At 43.4% G+C, this 22,026-nt stretch overlaps 1 protein-coding gene across 18 annotated transcripts in view; it reads left to right on the forward strand.

Moving 5' to 3' along the window:
• DST (dystonin) overlaps nt 1-22,026 on the forward strand; it is a 419,024-nt gene that overhangs the window by 33,021 nt on the left and 363,977 nt on the right. For all 18 annotated transcript variants that reach the window (XM_045573100.1, XM_045573106.1, XM_045573103.1 and 15 more), the window contains exon 3: nt 15,990-16,190. In XM_045573100.1, coding sequence (XP_045429056.1) covers nt 15,990-16,190 — 201 coding nt within the window. The remainder of the gene's footprint in view (nt 1-15,989; nt 16,191-22,026) is intronic.

Here is a 22,026-nt window from a genome sequence, read left to right on the forward strand (position 1 = left end):
GGGAGGATTTAGAAATTCTTTGGACCCACCTTAGCCACCAGAATTATTCAGGAACATACAAACATTGGTATCCTTATTCTGCTGCTCCCCCGATGTCACCTGCCCAAAGCACATCTTAATGAATTCTTTATTCTGTACTCTCTAGGTAGAAATTTTATGTTCTGCTTTTCTTATCCTTGTATCCAACTATTTTTAGTCATGCTGAATTGCACAGGGACAAGTTTTGGAGAAGATTTGCATGCATGTCTGTACTTATTACTGAATGGCATCAATAATAATAATTAGTCATTTTAAAGAGGTTAGCATTACCCCCAAGGGAGGAAAATTGTTTGTCAGTGAAATTAAAAAAAAAAATTGAATATTTTTAAAAATTGATTTCAGAGAGGGAGAGGGAGAGAAAGAGAGATAGAAACATCAATGATGAGAGATAATTATTGATTGGCTGCCTCCTGCACCTTCCCTACTAGGGATCCAACCTGCAACCTGGGCATGTGCCCTTGACCGGAATCCAACCTGGGACCCTTCAGTCTGCAAGCCAACGTTCTATCCACTTCTGTCCCACAGAGCTCGTTTCTGTCTTCCTTGAAGGTGTGGGGGATGTGGGTGCAGGATAGAAACAGGATCCTCCCCAGGGAGTTGCTCCTTCTTTCCAACGGATACAGAGTGGAACCACTGCTGCCTCTTTTCATTAAAATAAGTGCACACTGGATTCCAGTAAGAGTCTCTGTCCAGGGCCAGGTCACAGCCCATGCATTTAGATCTCTTATTCTTTAAAATTTTTATTTATTTATTTATTTATTTATTTATTTATTTATTTACTTACTTACTTACTTATATTTTCAGAGAGGAAGGGAGAGGGGGATAGAAACATCAACGATGAGAATCATCAATCAGCTGCCTCCTTCATGGCCCCCACTGGGGATGGAGCCTGCAAGCCCCCTGACAGGGAATCAAACTCTGACCTCTTGGGTCAGAGGTCAATAAGCAACCACCTTGACATGCCTGCCGAGCAGATCTCTTTTATTCTTTAACTTTTCTGTTTCTTCTTGGTCTCTATATCTAAGCAGAGGAGTTTTGTCTTCTTGTTTCCCTGTCATTGTTGCACCTTACTCTTTCCCCAGCCCCCGTCATCAGTCATCTTGAGAAGGTTGGTGTCTTTCTCCTTTTCTCATCTTCTGTGGGTGAACTTGGACTTGTGACTGCTGGCTCTGCCAATCGTTGCAGGATTTAATGAGAAAATAACACTCTGTCTATTTAATTCTATTTTGACTAATACAGTTTTTGTGACCTGCCAGTTCTGTAGCACTATGCTAAGAAAGCTTTTAAAACTAGCCAATCATATCTGTAATATTTTCAACAATAAAGATAAAATTTTAAAAATAAAATGAAATTAGCCAACTCTTAAGGTGCCAAAATCAGTTATCCTTAATCCCTAGGAATAAAAAACAGACACAAATATAATGGAAACTGATTCAATCAAAGTTTGGCATAAAATGGAATGTAATGGTCCCCCTTGTCCTATCTCATAAAATTAGTTTTTAAAGAAAGCACTTGTACTGGGGGAAAAAATCATGATGATATTTGCTAACTTAACAGTGTTGCTCTGGAGAGATGTATTTGGAGGTATCAAACAGGGATATTAATTTATTTAGATGGTTTTTAAATGAGTGAGTGTGGAATATTACTTTTGGTGGGTTTGAATTTCTAAGTTGTTCTTTTCTGCAAGTTTTAGATAAATATATATATTTAAAAATATTTTATTGATTTTTAGAGAGAGAGAGGAAGGGAGAAGGAGAAAGAGAAACATTAATGTGAGAGCAAGATATTGATCCACTGTGTCCTGCATGCCACCTCTGGGGGATTGAGCCTGCAACACAGGCATGGGTCCTGATCAGGAATCGAACAAGCAACCTTTTGGTGCATAGGATGACACTCAGCCAACTGAGTCATACTGGCCAGGGCAACAAATAGATCTTTAAAGAAAAGAAAAATCAAAACATATTGAAAATCTACATCATGCCATATGTAAGTTGGAAAAATGAAGAATTCAAAGAAAAAAGAAGCATGTTTCAACCTTCATATCCGCAAATACACTTTGGATAAGTTTAACTGCGGTAAATGCTGTAAAAAAAAAAAAAAAAAAAGCCCCATTAAAATAAATACCACTAAACTAATCTACTAGAAAAAGCTAACAGGATCATATGACCTAGGTTAAAAAGTTCATAGCTCTTGCCCAAATGACTGCAAGAGAAGGTAACAAAATCTTTGAAGCTTTTAGCTACTATTCAATAATATTACCTTAGGAAAAAGAGTGCATTCAAGGTGACTTCTAATGCAGATTTAGCTGCTGTCCAAGTGATCTATGTCAAAGAGCAGGCATGCACAATGAAAGATGTCAAAGTGGACTAGCCGCAAATATTTCAAACAAACCCCTAATTTCCCGTCTTTGTTTGGACCCTGGTTCAGCCAGCTCTCTCTGCTCTTTCTCTTTCTCTTTACTTAGTATAAATTATCAGAATACTGTAGGTCATGAAAATGTTTTTTCTTCTTCTTGCTGATAAGTACATCTTCGGAGTAAGCAGATTTTGAGAGGGAATGTGCTGCCAGAAAAGCATTTAAGTCTTGAACGCAGACCAAGTGCACATTCAATTAGTGTCTGCAGGGGCCACAGGTCAGCCTCCAGGCTGAGGGCAGAATGGTCATTCCCTCCTGCTCTGTGAGTCCTCAGTGGGGGCTGCTGATGTTCCGACTGATCAGAGCAGTTTGTGCTGGAAACCTCTGTCCATTGTGTACTTGGGCTTGCTTCAGAGGCATCGTGCCTGGGGCTAGATGGTGAGCCCTGCAGGCATTCATCCTCCGACTCCTGGCCCGGTGGCTCAGTAATGACTACCCTGCTTTCCTGGTTTGGTACTGTTGCTCACCTTTGGGACTTGAAATCCTGCCCTGGACACCAGCCCCAAAGCCTAATAGCTTTTTTTTTTTTTTTTTTTTTTTTAAATTAAATTCATTTTTATTGATTTCAGAGAGAAAGGGAGAGGGAGAGATCAGAACATCAATGATGAGAGAGAATCATTGACCAGCTGTCTCCTGCATGTCCCACACTGGGGATCAAGTCCACAACCCAGGCATGTGCCCTGACTGAGAATTGAACATCACGTGACCTCCTAGGTCATAGGTTGACGCTCAACCACTGAGCCACGCCGGCCGGGCCTGAATAGCTTTTGTTCACTTTGTACATTGGTAGAGGTGATGGTTAAAATAGTATTTAACGACCAGTAGAAAGTGGGCGCTGAACAATCAGAACAGATGCCAAATGAAGAATCTTTTTGTTGCTAGATCCTGGGAGAGGTGCAGGAGTGGTGGGGAGGCGAGCAACAGGGTTAGAACACTCAGAGGTCTTAGGGCCTCTTCCATGTATGGCTGCCCTGGCCCTGCTCTGCTTGCACTAATCTCCTCGTGCCCTAATGTTCCTGCCAGCCTGGCTTTGAGTATTTGATGCGGACTCATTGGTCTTGCCTATACTTACTCATGACTCTGAGCAAGCCCCACTTGCTGCTTGCCCCCCTCACCTACCTGTCTGCCAGGTGAATGAGTGAGGCCCCATTTGCCTTGTGGCTGAGTGTGTCTGAGCCCATTATGGGGTTGGACTCAATTTAGGAATGCCTCATAGAAATATCAATAGTAGCTTATTGGGACTAAATTGGACCTGAAGATTAAGTTGTTACTTGAGATTGATTGGCTCATTGGGATTCTGTTGGTATAGCTGTAGTTGTAAGGTTAGCTTAACCACTTCCCTTCCTTTGTTGTCCAGTGGTAGCAGTTGGGTTTGCATTGGCGTTTCAGTCTTTATTCTGACCTCTTGGTCTTACTTAGTTCATCGTCCCTCCTCTGTGTCTTGAGTTGTTCTGATGCATTGTCTGATAAATTGACCCATCTCTTAAAGACTCTGATTGTATAATGGGTTTTAAAAGGCACTCAAGGATGTCCTTGGAAAAGACTTAGTGACCACATGTTAGGGCTTTGCTGTGACTTGTTGCAAATTAGCACAAGTTGTTTTTACACCCCCCCCCCCACTCCCACTTTGTTATTTTCCTCTTATTTTCTCTCTTCTCTTCCATCTTGCTCCCACCCCCATTTTTCTCCTGCACACTCAGTGGACCGCAGCCTCACCCACCTCCCTGGACATTCCTCCCAGTGCACTTTCTGTGGCTCTTTTTTCCTTCTCCTACCTTCTCCCTCACCCCCATGCTGCCTTCGTTCTTATGACTCTGGGACATTCGCTTGGTGTGGCTCATGGCCTTTGCCTTGTGTGACGATTGCCCACTTCAGGAATCTTACTACTGTTGGAGTGCTACTTGGCTCCTCAGTATTTGCAATTGGGAGGTGGTAAGCCTCCCATAAAACATGTTTCCTTGTTTTATATAACCTATCTTTCTATCTGGACAAGGACGTTGTCTGTGACATGTTTACATTTCAAACTGTGGCTTTTTATCTGTAGACATGGTCGCTCGTGAGGTTGTCTGCTAGTGGGCAGCTCCGAAAGGGGCTGCATGCAAACAGACTGTACTCGCATTGACAGCATGGTCCGCAGGCTCCCTCAGTCTGTGATTATGAAGGCTGGCGGTGATTTGCTGCTTGCTCTGCTATTTATAGAGCCTGTCACTGCGCAGGGCTGTCTGTGCCCTGGGCTGGGTGCCTGGTTGCGGAGAGGGGCTGAGCTTAGCTGCCTGGGAGCAGCTCTCTGCTCCTCTCTCCCACCCCAGCCTCCTCACTTGCCCTCCTTAGCTGAGAGAGGGGCATCAGCTTCCCTCTTCAGTTGTCTACTCCCCAGTTCACTTGTTCCTGAGCTGCTGCTGCTTCTGTCCCCTATGGCTATCTGTTTTTGATGCATAGACTGCCAGTTCTTTTGCTGTTACACACATTTTTTGTACTGATGGATTTGCTGTCTTGTAGAAACTCTTTATTGCTGATTCTTCCGGTCACTGAGTATTAAATACGGCTGAGAAGTTATTGATGGCACTCTTTGGGAAGTCACATGTGGTGTGACTTTGTCGCAGGTCGGGGGCCCGGGAATAGACTTGAGGGGGAGGTTATGTGCAGGAGATTGACTGGGGGAGTGCCCTCGGAATAGCCCTTCTAGGGATGGGGATTGGGCACAGGATGAAGGTGAATTGTGATGTACATGCTGCAAAGGCCTCTCTCGGATGCCACGGAAGTTCTGGAGCTGAGTTGCTCCTCATTGAGGCAAGCCCTCGCCCCGCCCCTTCCCACTGACTGGCATTGGCCCCAGGGGAGTGGGTGTGGTCAGGATTCAGCAGAAACCAGGGCCACTCGTCCTAGCTGCTGGGGAAATGAGTGCTCCCTCACGAAGGTGAGATGGGGTGGTGCCCACAGCAGCCATTGGGGTAGTTTTGTGGGTAGTAGATGTCTGCGCTTCTTTTAACTTGATTTTAATGCAAATGCAGTACGGGTTCCAATGTTCTGTGACACTCTTAAAAGTCAAACGTTTATTTTCTTGTCATGGTTCATTCCAGTAGAAAACATGATCTTGATGAATTCCATCTAAGAAAAAATAAGAGGATAGATCAGTTTCAACCAAATAAGCCTTGCTTTACTGGACAGCCATGGCCCGTAAAACTCACTGCTCACTGTCACTCTACTTACTGATGGTGTTATTTCTAAAAACCAAAGCAGGCGGTGGAAAGGATCATGGCATGAAATGTGGTGTACCTAAAGCAGTAGAGTTGACAGAGAAATTTGTGCAATCCCTTTGCTTGGTAATAATAGTCCATCTGAAAAAAAATCGTCTGGAATAGGCATAATTATTGTTAGAAAAATAATGCAAGTGTGTCCTTGGGTAGTAACATGTGTTTGATGCAACAGCATAACACGTTGTTTAATCTGCCTGTGAAACCACAGACAGATGGAGTGGACGTGGTTGCCAGAGCGAGATTAGACTGATCTCCTCCTTCACAGCCCAGGGTGTTGTTGGAGAGAACACATTAGGAGACCAAAACATTGAGTCAAGATTACTTTCTGTTTGTGATGGAAGCAGTGTGCTCAAGGCCCTACAGGACACTAGGGAGCAGAGATTGGCAAAGTGTTTCTGTAAAGGGCTGCCTATTAAAGACTTTTTACTTTGCAGGCAGTCTGAGCTACCTTGCAACACTTCAACCCTACTTTTGTAATAGAAATAGCCATGGACAATATGTGCATGAGTGGGCATGGCTGTAGTGCAATAAAACTTTGCAAAAGTAGGTAGTAGGTCAGATTTTCCCTGTGGGCCAGAGTTCACTGACCCCTGATGGAGAGAACAGGTCAGGTCACCTGTGTTTTAATTCCAAACTTCTAAGTGCCTATTTTTTTTTTTTTTAATCTGTGAAACAGGTATTAAAATAGTGTTCACCTCTGAGGAATACCTCAAGAAATAATAAGATGATGCCTGCACAGTGTCTGGCACATAGAAATTATTATTATTTATGCAACTGTAAAGAGTTAGAGTTGGATATAGTTACCCAGCTGAACAACAATGAAAAGTATTCAATGATATTTGGCCATGTAATCAGATGTCCAAATGGAACTCTTTCAGTCTAAGTTTTGTCTGAGGCACCAAGTGTTGTAGCTGGTAAGGAGCACATTGCCAGAGAGAAGGGCTAGACCCCTATGCAGGTCTCGCAAAGGAAGTGGCTATAGAATTGGTTTTGCCACTAGCTCTGTGGCCCCGTTTGCTGTGGCTCCTCAATATCTGTGTTCTTTTCTTCCGGATCCATGGCCTCTTTGTCTCTTAGCTTCTTTGCAGTTAGGTGTGGCCATGTACTTGACTTCTAGTTAATGAAATGGAAGGAGAAGTGATGTATGCTATTTACAAGCCTGGCTCATTAAAGCCATCCACACACAGTCCTGGCTCTTTTCCCATAAATGAGCAGAGGAGAGAGACCTCACTAGCCACAGGATGGGAGGTGCTTGGAGCCCTAAATGACTGCATGGAACAGAGCACCTAGCTCCTTGCTGATCTACATGTGACTGTGCCATGAGAGAGACATAAACTTTTATTGGGTACAGATCCTGAGATTTTGTTGTTCTCTGTTACAGCAGTTCACCTACCCTGATATTTATAGTCACCCATCACCAATTTTAGGCTGTATGGATAACGGCTGAGGATCCAGTTATGAGAGGTTAGAGCAATACTGTTCAATAGAACTTCCTGTGATAATGGAAATGTTTTATCTGCATCATCCAGTAAGTAACCCCTAGTCACATGTGGAATTGAGCACTTGGAATGTGGCTAGTAGGCCTGAAGAACTGAATTTTTAGTTTAATTTTAATTAATTAACATTTAAATACAAATAGCCACATGTGGACAGTGGTATCGTACTGGATAGCTCAGGGTTAGAGACTGGAAAATTACCAACAGTGCCCTGAGTCTCACCCCAAATCTTCTTAAGCCTTAGTGAGAGCAGCGTTAAGGAGACACAGACACTTGTGCCCTCAGTATCTGTGTGCCAAGGATGGGACCACACCACCCTGACAGTTCCATTGGACCAGAGACGGCATCTGACTGGCTGCTCTAGTGATTGGGTGAGCAGAGGTGGCTGGCTCTCCCAGAATGGGTTGGGGCAAAGGATGCATGAGTATTTCTCATGGATCTCTTGGGAGAAAGAACTTGGACGCACTTTAAATCCTGTCCAAGAGGAAGCCACGAAGAGTGAAATGACCTCATTGGAATGGTACTGTTTTGGTGACTAGCAGTAGCTAGAAGGCTTTTTAATTATCTGAGAGAGACCAGGAAAATTACAGGATCTACCCCAAATTTTATGTAGGTTTGGGAGAAAGCTAACCCCTTATTGTGGGTTTGAAGCCAGGAGAGAGGATCCTTGCTTAGTTAACCTAGCAGTTATGATTAGAAAGCACTTCAAACCCTCCTTAAAGGAGAAGATAAAATATCGCAAGTAGTTTCAATCCCAAAGTCTCTTTTTATCTTTTCCCCATTCCTACCATGGAGGCGATATTTTGTATCTTTAAGCTCAGTGTGATGCAGAATCAGAGACCTATGTGTTTTAGGGCACATTGTAAGGATATATGTGTCATTTAAAGGACTTTAAGAAAAAAAGATTCACGATAGGGTCTGGCTTCACATAACTGAGAGTTGGCTGCGGAGTTAAGCCCGCCTCCCTGCAGTGAAATGCCGAAGGTATGACTCAGGTTTACTCCACTAGCTGCTGCTTTTCCTTTATCAGTTGTTTTTCTCTGCTCGCCGTGATTTCTGTACTTGTTACCCTCAGACTATACAGGGCCACACACTCCACCAGGCCTGTTACCCAAAGTTTGGCCTACAGGCCAGCAGCATTGAGATCCCCTGGGAGTTTGTTAGACATTCAAAATATGTATTTTAATAAGAATCCTAGGCTCTGCACCCATCCATGCACACACACATATATATCAACAAAATGATCTCCCCCACCCCCTCCTCCAGTTTCAACTTCTGTGCTAAGTGACAGAGGCTTTGGTATTTCTCTACTGAACTCTCAAGTGAGAGACTCTGACCAAGTATCAAGACCCAGTAACCACGACCTGGAGGTGGTGGTAGGGGTGGGGAGTGTTATTGTACAAAACACACTCCCCCAGGCAGCAGGGATGGAGGCGGGGGGCATACGTCCCAAAGGGGATGTTTGAAATCAGTAAGAGATTGAAAAGATTTCTATTTATCAAACTGCATTTAAGTTGTAATTAATTTGCAATTTATAAAAAATCATCAAGACTCTCTGCCAATTAGATTTTTTATATAAACTGATAACCAGTTTATATAGTATCAGTCAGTATAGAAGAAACACTATTATTAGTAACCTATGAAATTGTCTAGACTCTTATCTAATACTTCCTTAGACTTTGCAAAGATTAAAAATAGACATTTTGCTGTCATCATATCTCCAGGAACCAGTGATCTTTACCAAAGAATGATTAATAATTAGAAAATAAGACTTTAAAAGCAACACTTTGCCCCACTATTTCATATTTGTCAGGGAATATATTCTTTCTGAAAACAGGAGGGTAGTTCTAGATATATTATATTCTTTTAAAAAATACTTTTATTGGTTTCCGAGTGAAAAGGAGAGAAAGATAGAAACATCAATCATGAGAGAGACTCATTGATTAACTGCCTCCTGCACGATCCCCTTGAGCCTGCAACCTGGGCATGTGCCCTGACTGGGACTCGAACCCAGATCTCCTGATTCATAGGTTGACACTCAACCACTGAGCAGCATGCGCTGGGCTAGCTACATTCTATTCTTACCTAGCTGACGGAGTGGCTTTCATGGCCATTCTTTTAATGCAGGATTCTTAAAACCACAAAGGACAAAGTTGCTTTAGTCTCCAGGGTCCTGCTGCACACAGCACAATGGAGAAACTTGTTATTATGACCCAGATTACTCACTAGCCACACAGTAAGGGTCAGGACCTGGTATTAGAGATGGCAGCATATGAGGACTTAGGAATGCAGTCTCAGCCCCTTCCAAGATTTGCTCAGTTGGAAGTTCTGAGGGTGGGGCCCAGCAATTTGTGTTTCCATCAGCCTTACTGGTGGTTCTGATGCTTGATAAAGTTTGGTAATCATTGATTAGAGTACTGCAAACTCGTATAACAAATAGACACTTCAGTGTATAACAAAATGGGAATGTATTTGTTGCTCATATAAAGGTACAGGTAGCTGAACAGGTTGGCAAAGTGGCCTCCTCCATGCAGTTTCTCAGGGACTCAGACTGATGAAGGCGCTGGCATCTTTAACATGTACTTCCAAGGTGGTTCTCAAGGTCATCCTAGCCAAAGAGAGGCGCATGAAGAGGTAGCAGTGGAGAGTGTTCATGGGCTAGGTCCAGGAATGGCATTGTTATTTATGTCCACATTCTATTGATTGGAACTCAGTCACATGGCCCTGTAAGGGAGGCTGGGAAATGTAGTTGAGCTTGTGTCGTCCCACCCCCCAACCCCCCAAAAAAGGCAAATTTGGATTTCAGTGAGTTGCTAGTAATCCCTTGTCATAAATGCTTTATGGAAATTTCTGAAGATTTTCTGTATTCTGGACCTATTTTATTCCATAAATCCCTTTAATAGTCTGGTGAAACTCACAGACTTATTCTCAGAATGTTTTAAAATGTATAAAATAATAAACAGAACTACAAAGGAAGCCAACTCAACTGAAATATAATGGTGAATTATTAAAAACATTTTTGACCGAGCAATGTATATATTATTTTATTAATGTACTAAAGGCCCGGTGCACAAAATTCATGCAAGGGGCTTTGCCCTCGGAGCCCTGGCAACCCTGGCTTCATCTGAAAGGTCGTTTGGCTATGCAGTCTAATTAGAATATTGCCCTTTGATTATTATAGATTAAATAACAAAATCTTGTGGCAGATTTACTAACTACTGTGATTTTGAAGCGACACTGAGTAGAAATGATATTTCAAAATATCTAAGGTTACAATAATTTAATATTTAAATATCTGTGATTTCTTCTGGTGGCAAAAATCATGGGTACTGCTAATAATACCAGGATTATGGCCTACATTCATAATTGCTAAATTAGTGTTTAGTAAAAATAAGGACAATTTTTCCCCATCCAGGTTCATTGCCTTCCCCATTTGTCTTGAATTTTATTCATAATTCAAGAACTTCTACTATACAGTTTATTTCTGGCATTGGATAGGGAGAATCATAGTTTTTACAGTGTTATTATATACTTTATAAACATCAGCTTATTAAGCTTCATAATATTTGCATATGCTAATTTGTATCTTATATACTTATAAACCTTAGTTTTCCAGGTATAACAAGAACACAAAAGCAATCATATGTAAATACTCAATGGTTCAATATCTTAAATTTCTTTTTGTTCAGATGCCTCATCAGTAATCTGAATGATGGTTTGATCTCATAAAACAGTAATTCTTACTTCAAAGTATTAACTTTTTCCATTTATGTCTCACTTATTTTATTTATATGCTTTTTCTTGTTTTTATCAATCAGTATATTCCTGAGCACTTTCTTGGTGCCAGGCCTGTAAACACCTACAGAAGATTAGCTCTGAGTGCATTACTACTGCCTTATAATATCTACCTAATAAAAGAGTAACATACTAGTTGATTGTACGATTTGTACCTTTACGACACCCACCAGCCAATCAGGAGTGAATATGCAAATTAACCCAACAAAGATGGAAGGTTAATTTGCATATACAGGTGCCAAGGAGCTGAGGGTGGGGTGGGGCAGGATGTAGGCATTCTTCACCACCCCAGCCACTCCAGGCCTCTGGGAAGTGTGGGAAGGCAGAAAGGCAGCTCTGGCCAGAGCGAAGGTGCTGCTGGCAGCCAGGGGAAGGAAGGCCCATTCTTGGATGAATCTTTGTGCATCAGGCCTCTAGTCTCAGTATAAGGGCAGAGTGGTAGGGGCTTAGAGTTAGATAGAGCTGGGTTCTAGTGTGGGCTTTTCTAATTGCAAGTTTTGACTTTGGGTAGAATATTTAACCCTGATAATCCTGTTTGCTGGTCTATGAAATGGATATATCTATAATAATCTATAGTAATAAAAGCATAACATGCTAATTAGACTGGATATCCTTTAGCATGAAGCTGGGGCTGTGAGGGAAGCCTGGGTCCTGGGTGTTAAAGGGAAGCTGGTGCCAGCAGCCAGGGGAAGGAAGGCCTACTCTTGCATGGATTTCGTTATATGTTATATATTAACACCAGAGTGGGGCTTAGTAATTTACTAGGCTTAGTAATTTACTGTTATCAATATCTTCTCTTTTTTTTTTTTATGCCACTCTACACCGCCAAACAGCCTGGTTAAGTCTGAGTAATGAGCCTCAGAAGAAAATAGCTAATCATCTGAAAACATAAAAGAAAGAGTATGCTCCAAGGTTCTTTGTTGTGGGCAACAAAATCTGACTTAAACCCAAAGAGATTTATTTACAAATATATGATAGAACTCATAATCAAGACTGACTGGCTAGACAAGACAAAACTAGGCAGGTTAGAAGGTCTTCTGCGCAGCCACCAGAACTAATGAACTCCTTCAGATTTTGCAGTCTTTCTGTCCCTCGTATTCAGTAGCCAAGCAGAGAGACTTTGGTTCAGCCTTGCCATGTGCCTACTCAAGAAATGCACAGGTTATTAAGAGGCAAGATCCAGAGTGGTCTGTGGAGCACCCTGACTTAGCTACTGTATTTTCCGGCGTATAAGACGACGTTTGAAACTAGTAAAAAGCCTGCTCAGATTGGCCAGAGTCAGAGAGGCGGTCTATTAAAAAAAGAACTGGTGTTGCCTTGGAAGTGGGGGGTAGTCTTATACAGCGAATATAGGCCTAAACCTATGTTTTAACTGTAAAATTAGGGGGTCGTCTTATACGCTGGAAAATACGGTATGTATCAAGACTGCCCTTCTTGCAAGCTAATACTCAAACAGTGCTGATGAAATGGGGCAGCCTAAAAAGAGGCAGAACTCCACTGCTGAGAGACTTGCAAGTGCCCTTCACCTATTGGTTAAAGGGTATCCAGGGAAGATCAAACATGTAAGAGAGAAATGGATTTTATGCACCAGCCATCAAATCCAGTTAACACCTATAAAGGGTTATAGCACCACCTACCGCTTTAAACTAAAATTTCCTTCTGTTAAAAAGGCTTATTTTTTTGTAGTAATTAGGACAAGCAAGTGTAATAAACCAAGGGCCTATAATTCTAGGCAGTGGTTTAGAAAAATAAAAAAGGTGACTGCCCACTGAAGACTTCATGCTGTTTATAGTGTTTGCAGTCATACCTCTGAACTGCTGGCTCGTGAATTGCTGCTTTAACAGCCAGGAAGTGTAGTAATAATGGTGATACTTTATTGACTACTGTTGAAATCTATATACTCTTCTTGAGTACCTACGGTAATAACATGCTAATTAGACTGGATATCCTTTAGAATGAAGCTGGGGCTGTGAGGGAAGCCTGTGGATTATTTCATTTAAGCACACCATCATAACTATGTGAGAGAGGTATTATTATATGCATTTGACAGAATGAGTAAACTGAGACACAGAGAAGTAACTTGGCCAAGATCACATACCTAGTAATGACAGAGGTAGTATTCGAGTCCAGATAGTTTGACTTACTGGAGAGTAAGTGCCTGGGACTCTCTGGGCAAAGAAATCTCTCCTAACGATCAGGGGTGGTTTGTATCTTGGTGGTACCTCACCTGTGTCTGTCAGCAAGGTACACCTGCTGTGACTCATTTTCCTTTTTACATATGATTGATAACACTTTTGTCGTTAAGAATATCTTTTACTCATATAAGTCATCTATGTAATAATCATAGACATCACTTATACAGCATATGTGCCACTTAGAAGAGTACTTAGAAGAGCATTTGGCACATATGCTGTATAAGTGATGTCTTTCTCAACGTCGCTATGAAATAAGCGATATCTTTCTCAATGTCGCTATGAAATAAGCGCTAGCTTGAACCCCATTTTCCAGATGAGGAAAGGGTTAAGTAACTCTCCAAGATCACACAACGAATAAGTGACAGAGGCAGTACTTAACGCCAGATGGTCTTGCTGAAATCTGCGTAGTGTACCAGAGTGCTTATAAAAAGTCATTTCAACATAGTACAGATGTATTTGGATAGGATAGAAATCACAGAGGCCCACATCTTGAAAAAAATGAATGTGGAATGAAAATGACTGAACTTTTGGAAAGACATTTAAACTCTGGTTTTTATTATAGGTATTGCTTGGTTATCTTCTTAGACATTGTTGGAAGAATTTCTCTAGATACAGGGATGTGGATTTACTGGGATATTGCTCTCCAGAGCACAAGAGGAGAATCTGCATTCTTACCGAAGACACACTCAACTCATCCTACTATGACAGAAGCTAGTACATCATCAGATACTTTATTTACATTAGGGCATGCATTTCTGACTAGAAAGAGTGCAAGGGCTGTGACAGTTAGTGCCATCTAGTGGTTAGACAAAACTTTGGCTCCTGGAGGAGGGCCCATCTTCAAAGTGCTGAAAACTGGCGGAGGAGCTGGCCCAAAAATCAGATTCTTGTCCTTACCCCTGGCGAATCTAATTCAGAAGGAAGAAGAGTGGAGAAGGGAGCGGGGAGAGAGAGCGAGAGCAGAGGCGGGGTGGAGCGTGTCCAGGCGACAGCATGTTGAAAAGCAGCCTGTGGTGGTTACGCATGTGGTCCTACTTCTGCCCTCAAGCACAGGTTAGCAATTGGCCCAGCTCTCTCCTCTTCACCAGCATGGGCTGTTTTGGGTTGAAGCGGATCCATCTGAGCTGGCACGCAGGGGAAGGATGGAGACTGGCTGTGTGCTTGGGGATGAGAAAGAAAGCGCCCAAACTATGACTGAATCCATTTGCATTTCCTCCTCCTCATTTATTTCTGTTGACCTCTGTGCTACTTTGGACCCTGTGGGCCATCCCCTCCCTACTTCTGTCTGCTTCTTCATACCCGTCAGCCTGGTATTTGGGGTCTCCATAATCCGACTCCAGACCTTCCCCCGTGGTCCTCAGTGAGCATCCCTTGTACACATGAATCTTTCCGTGTCCCACACCATCGTGCTCAGGCCTTTGGTCATACTGCTTCTCCCCCTGAAGTTCTTATGCTCCATTCTTTTTGCATTGGACTGCAATCTTTAAGTTTTCACATGTCTTTTAAAATTCAGAAGACCCACAGTCTCCGAGAAGCCCTCCTTGGAGTCTTAATGCCTCATCCCTTCTATTTTGCCACCATCCTGGGTGTGTAGCCTGTACGAGTATCATCAAATAATGTTTCTTATTGCGTCTCCATTCTGATCCACATGGAAAGGTTACAAGGAGCAAAGAATTGGCTGGAATAAATATTCTATCCATCCATCCATCTAGCATCTTATTTATTATGTTGTTTCCCTGAGATATAAATTCTATGCATCCTTCAAATGCCACCCACTCAACTAAGTCAAATACAGACTATTCTCAGCTTCATTTGTTGATTCCTTCACCAAGATCTGCTAGCACTGTGAGTCCTCAGGTGCTCACTTTAGCCCTCGAGCGCACATTCCAGCGTGTTTCTGAACTCTGCGTTAGACTTCTTTTCCTGCTTGTTAGTAAATTGTAGCTACATAGGACAGAGACTCATTTTTGGATATTTTCCAACATCGTTTGCACATTTCCAAATACATTTTAGGGCTCATTTGAACTTGTTTCCATTGCTAGCAAGTTGCCCATATCCTCACTTTAGAAGGGAAGCAGAAGTTTCAAATTCGAGCATCTGATATTGGCCAGATGCTGTGCTTAGAATTTTATGTCTATAACTTCACCCTGTGACGAAACTGCTATCCATTTCTTAGATTAGAAAAGTTAAGACTCATGCATGTTTCATGCGTGTGCAGTTACAATGAACAGATCAGCATTTGGACCTAGCCTCATCCGACCCCAGAACCCATCCACTCGACTCCTCCCATTGGCCTCCCTTTAGTTTTAGACCTCCACTGTGTGGTGTTTTATGACAATGCTTTGCATTCCTGCTTTCTCCTTTAATGAGTCTGCTGTCCAGTATTTACCCTGGAATAGCAGTCAGTCCCACTCCCCGTGCCCTGCTTCCTGTCTAAGTGGGAACACCGCTCTTCCCCTGTAGTCTGATTTCTATTTGCATAAGTAAAGCCATGTGCTCACCTGCACTTTTCTGGGGGTTGAGGGGGTGGGATGGGGGGACTGGGTTTATGGGATTGAAACATTTCTTAAAGAGGGATAACTCTGGGCCCTGCCCCGTGGAGGTGCCTCAGAGAACCCTGGTGGAGGCATCTCGCTGGCATGCTGAGCCTCCTTCTCCGTACCCACCTTGGGAATGTAAGTGACCTCACCGAGCTTGGTAGCTTTGGGCGCCCTTTCTATAAGGAGCCCCATGGAATTTCCTGACGAACCCAGAACAAACGGGGATTTGTTGGGTTGTGTCTCCTGCCGCAGGGATTCAGAGCAAGCCCCCGGCACATTCGGAGGCGAGCTGCAGCGGCCGCGGCTGCCCGTCTGGAGGAAGCCAAGCCCGTGCTGGAGGCTGCCCATCAGAGTGAGCAGGACAGCTCGGCCAGGAAGCGGAGGATCAAGAAGAACAGCCGCGTCCAGCCGGAGTTCTACCACTCCGTCCAAGGCGCAGCCACCAGAAGGCCTGTGAGTACAGAACCGTCTTTTATGAGAATGCCAACGACACTGTCACATGGTGTGGTCAGCCTCTTAGCTAAAAAAAAAAAAAAGAAGAAAAATCATCAGAGTAACGTTAAATAACTAGGTTTTCCACTTCTTGTGCCAAGTGCCCAGTGCACTCACCTGTGTCCTGGAAGGAATGTGGTTGCACGGGTTTCAGAGCCGGCGTTGGGGCACAGAGCTGTCACAGAGGCCGGATCAGTCACTGGCAGACATCGGTTTAAAAACCGGTGAGGTCTGAGCCCCATTGGAACCAGGTCTAGCCTGAGGACGGGCCAGCCAGCTGCGGTGCAGTGGGAGAGGTCAGAGTTGGTGGTGGTGGTGGGGTGGTGAGGGAGGGTTTGGAGGGGTAGAGGTGACTGCAAAGCCAGTGTCAGGATGAAGCAGGGGGTGGAATTGGACCTGGTGTCCAGGGGGGTAGCTGAACCCCTCCAGAGGGGTTTTCGGCCAGTAAGGCCTGTGCTGCCCTCTGCAGCCACCAGAGAGACTCTGTAAGGTGTTGGGCTGCTCAGGTGTGGCCTTTGAGTTGCCCTTTTTTTTTTTTTTTTTTCCATCGGGATGCCCAGCGTCTCTAGCCACAGTGCCGACGCATCTGCCATTCAGCTGGAAGCTGGGCTCCACCTCTTGCTCACCTGTCAGCCCATGGCTCTGGGTGCGTGGATTCTTTTTCTTAGTGGACACATGGACTTTTTACCAATGCTGTGACAGTGAGGGGTTTTGGCTTAGAAAATGCCCCTTTAACGCTTCTAGAAAACAATTTCAGAACTGTGATAATTTTGCATTGCTTTAGCATTCGCTCCTGTAGTGTTGAGAGCCTGTTTCTGTCGTTCCTCGTGCCAACCTAGGGGAGCCATCGAGATTTGACTTCCTAATAAGTCTTTGTAAGTCCTTAAAGCAGAACTGCCCTTGTGTGGGGCAAATGTGTGGCAGGCACATGTGGGCATTGAGAGAAACCCAGGAGAGTGTCTGACTCAGTGACTGGCCAAGGGCAATGGCAAGAAAAAGTCCTGTTTAACTTCAACCAATTGTAAATTAAGTACACGCAGGGGTTGCAAAAGTAGGCTTACAGTGTGAGTGTGTGAGACACAGTTTATTCTTGTATCATTATCAATTAGCGTATGGTTTTCCCTACAAAAAATTATAAACTTACTTTTGCCCATGCTTGCATTTAGCGGTGAGTGTTCTTTTCATAATTTAGTACAACAAAAGCTTAGTAGAATTTAGTCCCTTTGTGGAGCAATATGAAAATTTATCCATTTAACAAATGTTTTTATACAGGAAATAAGGGAAGTACATATATGAATAACTAATAGTTATTGAGGGCTTACTTTGTAATAAGAATTATTCTATGTGACTCACTTAACAACCCTAGGAAGTACGTATTGTTGTTATTCCCATTTTGTGGATGATGAAACTGAGGCCCAGAGAAGGTAAATAACTTGTCTAAGTTTACTGAGTCTAGGGCTTGGATCTGGGCATCCTGCCTCCAGAGCCCAGGCATTTACCTCTGGTCTAGGAGCTCACAGCTGAGCAAATGGACAGGCATGTAAACAAGCAAGTACAAAGCATGCCTGTGTTAGGAAAATGCTGTGTAGAGTTATGCACAAGGCACTATGGGAGCATCTTAGAGGGTCAGGAATATTTACCGAGCAGCAGACATCTGAGATGAGCCCTGAAGACAAGGAGTTTATCAGGTGGAAAGTAGAGGCGGAAATCTCTGATGAAAGAGCATGTACAAAAGCACAGAGGGACCAGCTCCGGTGGTGCTGGCAGATGAGACTGCATGAGTCAGGCAGGGCCAGGTCATTAAGGGCGTACATATTATGCTAAATAGTTGGGTTTATTGTCTGTGATGGGGATCCGCTGGAGGTAGGGAATGGGCACACTGCTTCTGTTGCTCAGAATCCAGCCAATTCTTTGCTCCTTGTAACCTTTCCATGTGGGTCAGAATGGAGACGTGTTTCCCATCACAGTTTGAGAGCCCATCATTCTCTCAGGAGCACTGTACCTACTGCCTTAGGTGGTGCGGTGCATTCCTGATGCCTCTGGACTTGGAACTTGCTGTCTACATTGTCCTGGAATGCAAGCCTCACTCTTGGTTTTCCTGACGAATTTCAATTCACCTCTTAAGACTGGCTTATGCTGGTGAGACTATTCAGAAAAGTTTTGTTGGATCCTTCCTATGAGAGTGAGGTGCCATTTGTCTTGATCCGTGGCACTTTGTACAAGTCTCCAACATAGCAGTTATTCAAGTGAAAAGGGCAGGCTGTGGGGTAAGACAGACCCGGGTTCAAATCCAGCTCTGTGTATCTGGCAGGAAATAGTTGGCACACTAAGAGAGTTTAATTGAAGAGATTTTAATGAAAGGACTGTTTACAGAGGTGTGGGCAGGGCTAAGCTGCTTCACCAACTTTCATGTAGAATGTGCCTACCACTCCTGACCCGAAGACCATGGCCAAAACTAGATCCTGGTAAGAGGAGCTGGGCCGTGGAAAACCCTTCCCCAGGAGCTGTGGCTGAGAAGTGTAGCCACGACCAGAACCTGATGAGGCAGGAAGGGAGCAGGCGCAGTGAGTCTACATCTGGTGCTTCTCGGACACCCAACCTGATTGGAGGCCAGAGGGCAGAGGAGTTTGGGTAACACACATTATAGAGGTGAGCATCCCCAGAACAGAGTGAGGCAGAGATGGACAGAGATTCTGAGATGAGAAAGGGACAGAGGATAATAGAAATCACATGTGGTAATCTTTGCCAAATTGTTCAACTCTTTGAGACTCAGTTCTTATTGTAAAGCAATCACAATAGCTACCTCATTGAGTTGTGAGGATAAACTGAGCTGATGTGGAAATAGATGGCACAGTGACCTGTTTAGAATAAACTCTCAGTAAATGGTAATTCCTTCCTATCCATTCCTCCCCTAGACTTGGACTTCTTTGGGGGGCCAGCTCATGTGATTTAGAATATCTCATCTGGATGCATTTATTGAGTAAATGAATGAATGATATTATCCATGACATACACTTATGCACTATAGAAACTGAAAGAATGGAGAGGTAATTTTTTTTTTACACTCCCTTACTCCATAGGATGATCAGGGAATAAATACTTCTGGGAAGAGATTGCATTGAGTTGGGCTTTAAGATCCTGGTAGGAACTGGATAGGCAGCAGGTGTTACGTCTGGGAAGTAGAGTAAGCAAAAGTACTGAGAACCATTTGGCTGGATGTGAGGATTTATAGAAGAGAAGTACAGGATGGAGCTGGAAAAAGAGATTGGGGCCAGGATACATTCCATACAGCCGCTGCATTTAAACCCATTTTCTGTGCTTCATGGAGACACTGGAGGAGGTGAGTAGCATGATCAAAGCAAGGTTTTAGGAAGATTAAATGGGAGTAGGGTGAGTTGGAGGGGAGCAGGACAGGGACCTGTGAAGCAACTAATACAGAGTGTAGGTGTGAGGTGATTATGATTTGAACTAGGGTCTAACCCATGACATTCTCTGCAGGTGTCTGGTGGTCACTGCTGATGGGGAATCTGAGGAGGGCCTTCACCCTCTCTTCCTCAGGAGCAATTGAAAAGGGGGACATTAGAGGGCAGGAAATAACAGTGGAGGCTACTCTGTTGTTTGGGGCCATAGAAAGATCCTGGGGAATGTTCTTTGGGGCAGGTAAAACTCATGTCCCCCATCTTCCTGCATCTCCTAGGGCCGTGGTCAGCAAACTGTGGCTTGCGAGCCACATGCAGCTCTTTGGTCCCTTGAGTTTTTAGCAAAGGCCAGCTTAGGAGTACCCTAATTAAGTTAATAACCATGCACCTACCTATATAGTTTTAAAAATTTGGCTCGCAAAAGAAATTTCAATTGTACTGTTGATATTTGGCTCCGTTGACTAATGAGTTTGCCGGCCACTGTCCTAGGGGGTCATTCTGGAGACTGACTATCATCAAGTTGGTGGTGAGGAGGCTGTTGGCTCCTTGTCTCACAGGATTCCTGCTCAGCCTTCTGGAGCCTCTGGCCTGTACTGACAATTCCTTATTTTTGTGAGGACATGAGCTGAGGCCTTGTGCCTGTCCTCTTCTGGTTGGGTGTAGTCAGCAGTGCCTGCGAGAGCCACCCTGTTTAACATGTGCCTGAAGCCTGAGCCTTTCTAACTTACACATTTGGGGAAAATCAGTGCTACCACACATGGCCATGAAGTCAACTCTGATGGTGGCTGGGAGTGAAAATAAACCCTCTCTGGTGACTCAGGATTATTTGAACGATTTTCTATGAAGAACTCCAGGCATTTCCAGGGGCAATCTGAGGAAGAAATAGGCCCTTGCGTGAGAGAGACTGGAACAGATGTAGCCGGGAAGGAGATGAGTCAGAGATGGTGACAGTGCAGTTTCAGCCACTTTCAGGAGGACTGTCCTCTGTGTGAGATGGGTAGGTACGTGCCACGTGGCTGCTATAGCCAAATTACCTATTCTGAATTCATAATTTATACTCAAATGTGCCTATAAGGATTTATAATGGAGATCAGTAATGTAAACTTAATAATATGCATGCTTTTTATGAAATAAAAATTAATGAAATATGAATGTTTCTAAGGATGAGTTAACTAGAAATTTATTCTGATTTTCTCTTAGGAAATACATATGTTTTGGGATTTATGCTATACATTAAGACACTGGAACACTTAGGAATTTTCTACTACCTTGAAGCATAAGAGATAATTAGATTCAGCCTCCATTGGTTCTTTAGTATTCTGCGTGTGCCTGAATCCTAGAGTTTTTAAACATCCTCCTCATCCTAGTAAGAGCTCTCCCTTTCCTGCATGCTTCTCTGTTGCTAACACATGGACCTTGTTCTCTGTGTACTTTCCTATGTTTTTCTCATTTAATCTTCCCAGCAATTCTCTGGGATTGGCACTTGCTTTTCAGAGGACACTTGTCAAGATCACATAACTGATAGATGATGGGACTAGGATTTAGACCCAAGCACTCTGTCTGGAGCAGTTGGGGAATGGAGAAATCCAAACCATCACACTTCTAGTGCTAGATGTTTATCCCAATCAATCCTCCCAAAGCATTAAGCTCCAAGAATGTTTTCCTGCCTGTGTAGATGGTAGATATAGATGAGATCTTTGTGTCTTTCAACTATTACATCATTCAAAACCTATTTTCAAATAATATCAAAAACCATAGATAAACCCTAAACCTTTTTGTCATGAGTTTTATTGATCCTCTATTTCTCTGGCAGAGCACTTAGGAAGTAGAAAGTCTTCTACCTTATTGCTCATTCAGACGAACCTGTTCATATATAACAATTCTCAGGCCTGAGAGGAATTGGTATGTGTTTGATATTGGGGGGGGGGGGGGGAGTGATGGAAATAAGGAAAAATAAAAACTTCAGAGTACTTGAAAATAATCAGGCACACCGTCTTTATTCCTGTTACGTTGTACTGATTACTGTTTTTTTGCACACTGCAACAGCAACCTATATGCTTTCTCATGACTTAGAATTTCAGAGTTTCTCACGGAGGTGAAAGAATATCTGATTGACAGTTGCTAGCACTCCCACATCATTGCCCAAGCTGTAGCCTGCTCCCTCTGCTGGCAAAACCTTGGTCCAAGAGCTTTTGTCTTTTTTCACTCTGGGGCTCCCACTACCACAAGTAAATGAATGAGTGAACCTGAGAATTTTCACTCAGGAGTTGGAGGACAGACAGACTTTGCATAGATGATTGGTGGTCCTGTTCTCTGAAATGGTGAACACTGAGGAAGAAACAGGTTTGGGGGCTGGAAATCAAATTTCCAATTTGGAT

The sequence above is a fragment of the Pipistrellus kuhlii genome, unplaced genomic scaffold (genome assembly GCF_014108245.1).
Source record: "Pipistrellus kuhlii isolate mPipKuh1 unplaced genomic scaffold, mPipKuh1.p scaffold_m20_p_5, whole genome shotgun sequence".
NCBI lineage: Eukaryota > Metazoa > Chordata > Mammalia > Chiroptera > Vespertilionidae > Pipistrellus > Pipistrellus kuhlii.